This window comes from Haplochromis burtoni, unplaced genomic scaffold, assembly GCF_018398535.1.
Source record: "Haplochromis burtoni strain Fernald_Lab_line unplaced genomic scaffold, NCSU_Asbu1 Contig_65, whole genome shotgun sequence".
In the NCBI taxonomy this organism is placed as follows: Eukaryota; Metazoa; Chordata; class Actinopteri; order Cichliformes; family Cichlidae; genus Haplochromis; species Haplochromis burtoni.
In genome coordinates, this window is record NW_024582426.1 from 20,070 (window position 1) to 24,556 (window position 4,487).

The 4,487-nt window shown below is 36.1% G+C and overlaps 1 protein-coding gene across 1 annotated transcript in view; it reads right to left on the reverse strand.

The window, feature by feature from the left end:
• Positions 1-1,794: 1,794 nt before the first annotated feature.
• The window catches only part of LOC102294044 (cytochrome P450 2J2), a 4,870-nt gene continuing 2,177 nt past the window's right edge, over positions 1,795-4,487 (reverse strand). The window contains exons 6-9 of the mRNA XM_005923189.1: positions 3,609-3,750; positions 3,294-3,481; positions 3,069-3,210; positions 1,795-2,958 (exon numbers count right to left, since the gene is read on the reverse strand). Coding sequence (XP_005923251.1) covers positions 2,783-2,958; positions 3,069-3,210; positions 3,294-3,481; positions 3,609-3,750 — 648 coding nt within the window. The 3' untranslated portion in view covers positions 1,795-2,782. The remainder of the gene's footprint in view (positions 2,959-3,068; positions 3,211-3,293; positions 3,482-3,608; positions 3,751-4,487) is intronic.

A 4,487-nucleotide genomic window follows, 5' to 3' on the forward strand; every position in this document is an offset into this window, starting at 1 on the left:
TTACAGTTTTTAATGAATTACTAGACTGGTATACAAAATGGTCTTAAAAAATCTAATTTTTCAGATGTATATGAATAAAAAATGTTGTAGTTTAACAGATATTTTAAGGTGCCCATCTTGTCTCAAAATCTATTTTGGCGTTGTCAAACATATAGCACCACTATCTGCTAGATGCCTTTCTTCAACATTGTCTAGAGCTTTCTAAACTAGATTTAAGAACAAATGAAACTCTGAAACTGTGCATTGTAGCTTTCACATTGTACATAATATAACTGAGACCTGCAAATCCAGGACTTACAAATAGGGAAATTAGCGGAAGACAGTGGCTTTCAACTGGAACTCACTAAAATAGTTTTCTAGATTAAATATGTATGTGTAAATCCAAATATCACAATTTACTTTTAAAAAGTTAAATAATGACTTTGTAGTACAGTAACGCCAGTCAGTGATCACAAACAAACATCCACAGTACCAGTGCTTGGTGTTGTTATAATATTAAACAATTTTCGTCTTTTTCCTCTTCTTTTGACTGCTCGGTTTAGGGTCAGCACAGGTGATCAGCCGACATCTCACCCTCTCTCGCGAGAAGAGGTTTGGACCAGCCTTGAGGCCGACCTGCAGGAACAGTGTAAAGATTTCACCACAAAGGAGCCAGCAAAGACAAAGAGCCTCCTTGTCTGTTCATTGTCTTCAGACTCTGATTCAGATGAGTAAGCCCTGTGTAACAGGGCCCTGAGTTTGTACAGAGCAGGATCCACCATCAGCATGAAAGACTAATACTATCTTTAAATCAACCTCTTCATCCAAGGTTGCAATGCTGTAGATAAATCACAGAATATGCTGGAGAATATTCCTCAGTAAGTAATTCTGGATTCATATTAGTAAATTTAGTCAGGAGTAAACATGTGGAACTCAAGATTATGGCAACTAATTTTCTTTTCAATGAATGACACTACCTAATATTCTAATTAATATTATAAAAGCATCAAAATTATAATTTCATGCTTTACAAGTACTACAACTGCTTTTTTTTAATTATTTTTTTTAAGAAATAGTCATACTTGCTGATGATCATCTAAGTGCATTTGATCACCAGCTTTACCTTCTTAATTCATTTGGAAACACTAAAGATGTTTGAAATTTTCCAAACTGCTTCTGCATTTTAGTTTAATGTTTGTTAAATAACTGATGAGTCACTGCTGTATGTAATGTGTTGTTTTTCATGTTAGGTTGTATTTGCCTAATTTTACAACCTGCTATTAACCAGGTGATTTTTTTTAATTTACTTTGTTCTCATACCTAAACGGGAAGAAGGTGGACTTTCTTTTTCACAAAATACACATCCTGACAAAGACAATAAGGGGTTCTAATGTCAGCGCGGGACTGAACAAACCTTGCAGAACTGAATTCTGAAAATCCAGGACCTAAAGTCAATGGCTTTCAAGTGGAACTCAACTTATAAAATAAACTAGTAACTCAACTTAGCTAGTTTTCTACATTTGTTGTGCATGTGGCAATTCCAGGAAAACAAACAAAATGTCAGTGATGGGTTGAGGGCGGGCTTTGATTACTGTGTCTGACACGCAACCAAAAAAATTCTCTGCCTATCCAAAATACATGAAAAACAATCTTTTCAACAAAATTTAACATAATAATGGGAACAAAATATATTTAAATGATCAAAGTAATCAAAAGGGGAACACATATTCTCCCTTGCATAGTTGATGAACTGGAGGCTTTTAGACAACAACTAAATCCATGAAAGCCACCATTAAAATGACAATCATAAGAACGTAGTATGCAATTGTTTTATTTCTTAATGTGTTGATTAATACATTTAAAAACATAAGCAGGAAATAGAAAAGCAGCACTCCTACATTTGAATTAATACCCATAAATACAGGGTCTTCTATATAATCACATGTAAAAGCAATTTGCAGCATGCCAGGTTATATGAAGATCAGTTAATTTTTTACAAACAAATCTTCCACTTTTTGGTCTAATCTACGAGGTGTGAATTTTTCACTTTTTTGAATTTTTTGAATTTTGCCCTGTCTTCTGTCTATGATCGAATGGGATCTTGTGTTCATAATTACACACAGTTCAAAAGAAATGTCTCATGGAACCAAATATGTGTTTTAGATGCTAAATATTTAAAGAATGATCACGACTAGACTATGAGCCTGGCATCAAAGTGTAGCTTTGTATATTTGATATCAAAGTGTAGTTTTGTGTATTTGACTTGGCCAATTTAAAAAACAAATTGTTACGCAAAATGTCCTTCCTGCCACAATCACCATCCCTTAATCTCTTAATCACTACACTGTGGCCACTCCAGTTTAAACTATGCTGTTGATGATATTTGTTCTCTAGCTGTATATAAAATAGCTGTTGAACAAAATCAAGGTTTTTGTTATATGGTTGCTGATTTTCCAAAATAGTGGAAGAATCAATGTCAAGAAGTCATTCTTGAGGTAAATTACTTAAGAACCCGACTGAAAGTCAGTGACAGGAGATAGTATAAGGGGTTAGGCACACTGCGACAACTTCTAGACAATTTTTTTAAAAAGGCAGCCAACATCAAAAATAGATTTTTGAATGTTATTAAGAAGCCTGGAGAACTATTCCTCAAGACTACTTAAAGAGAGTTACATTAAGAAAGTTGCTTTTTTTCAGTTGCAGGTCAGAATATATATAATAAAAGGTGTTGCTTCTCTTTGGGTTTCTAGTATGCTCATAAAGAGGTTCAGCTTATTGATCTTTATGTTTGAATAGAATGACATCAGCGAGGCGCTGCCTGCATCCTGAACTCCTGAGGCGTGTGGGTGAAGCCCAACACACCATCCATGCTGGGCATTTCTCCAGGAATGGGAGTGAAGGTGAAGCGTTGGAGCAGAGATGCAAAGAAAAGGAACAGCTCCATTTTGGCCAGGGGCTCACCAAGACACATACGTTTACCTGTGGGGTGACAAACAGAAGTATTTGTTTTTGGTGGCACTCATTTTCTAAAATGGGAATTCTGATTATTGTTGCTAAAGAACAAAAAAAAAAAGTAGATTTAAAATGACCTGCTGCAAATGGCAAGAATGCATCTCTTTTTCGAAACTGGCCCTGTGAATCCAAGAAATGCTCAGGATTGAAGACATCTGGAGTCTCCCACTCATTCTTGTCAAACAGCACGGATGCAAGAATCATAGTCGTAGCTGTGCCCTGAAAATAAGTTTTACAATCTTTTTGATATTAGCTGTTTAGAAATAACCATCTCTGTGTGAGTCAGGTAAATCGTCACTTACCTTAGGAATGAAGTATCCTCCCAGTGTAGTGTCCTTAGTGGCACGTCTCGGGAATCCCAGGGGAGCAATATTTCCAAACCTTTGGACCTCATGGACAACAGCATCAGTGTACGGCAGGTTGGGTCTGTCAGCCAAGGTGGGCAGGCGAGACTGTCCGATCACTCTGTCTATCTCTGCCTGGACTTTCTCTGAAAATGTAAGCACAGTAAGGACTAACACAGACAGTTCACTGCTCATCATGGTTAAACTCTCATCAACAGTCTCAGTCCTTCACTGAAATACATCAATGTTAAGTGTTATTGATTAGACTCTGACCCTGTATCTCTGGGTAGGTCAGCATGACTACAAGGGCCCAGCGCAGGGTGGTAGCAGTTGTTTCTGTTCCAGCCTCAAGTAGGTCAAGGGAGGATAACGACAGTGTTTCAAGGTTGAAGCCAGCCTGGGGATCCATTTGTTTCTAATGTAACAAAAAAGTACTGACATTATTCAAAGTGATGAGCTGATTTAGGCTATTTTACATCACCACTAAATATATTATTATTTAACAGCATGTTTTACATTTTCTTGACAAATTGTACTCATAATGAATAAGTTCCCCTAACTTAGTTATTTTAAGTAAGCTTTATGTCATTTTTCACAATATTTTTACATTTTGGGAACTAATTGGATTTTCCGGTGTACTCTCCAGAAGCATGTTCAGAGTATTCACCACCATGGCTAATTGAAACTCCTGGTTCATATAAGCATTTAGATATTTTATCAATTTTCAAGTGACACTGATAATAATTCTTTAGGGAATTAAAAGTGGTATTTTGGTGAAGAACTAAACAAATTTCATCAGCAAGTAATGCACTGAAACTGGACTAAATCTTTTTTAGTCCAGTTTTTGCTTGTATTACAGTTTGGTGTGTCTGATATACCCATTCTGTTGCTGTTCCTGCATCAAAGTTGCAACTGACAAATCACACTGTTGTGATGTCATAGTGTACCTTTGCAAACTAGGGATAAAGGGAAAAAATAATTTATAAAATATAGTTAATATATTATCAAGCTGGGCTTGCTGTTTGCCAGTCATATTAGCACTGACTAAGTGTAATGCAGCATTTATGTCTTGACATTTTTTTCTCACATTTTTCTCACATTAACATAGAAAAAACTTTGTGTGTGTGTGTGTGTGTGTGTGTGTGTGTGTGT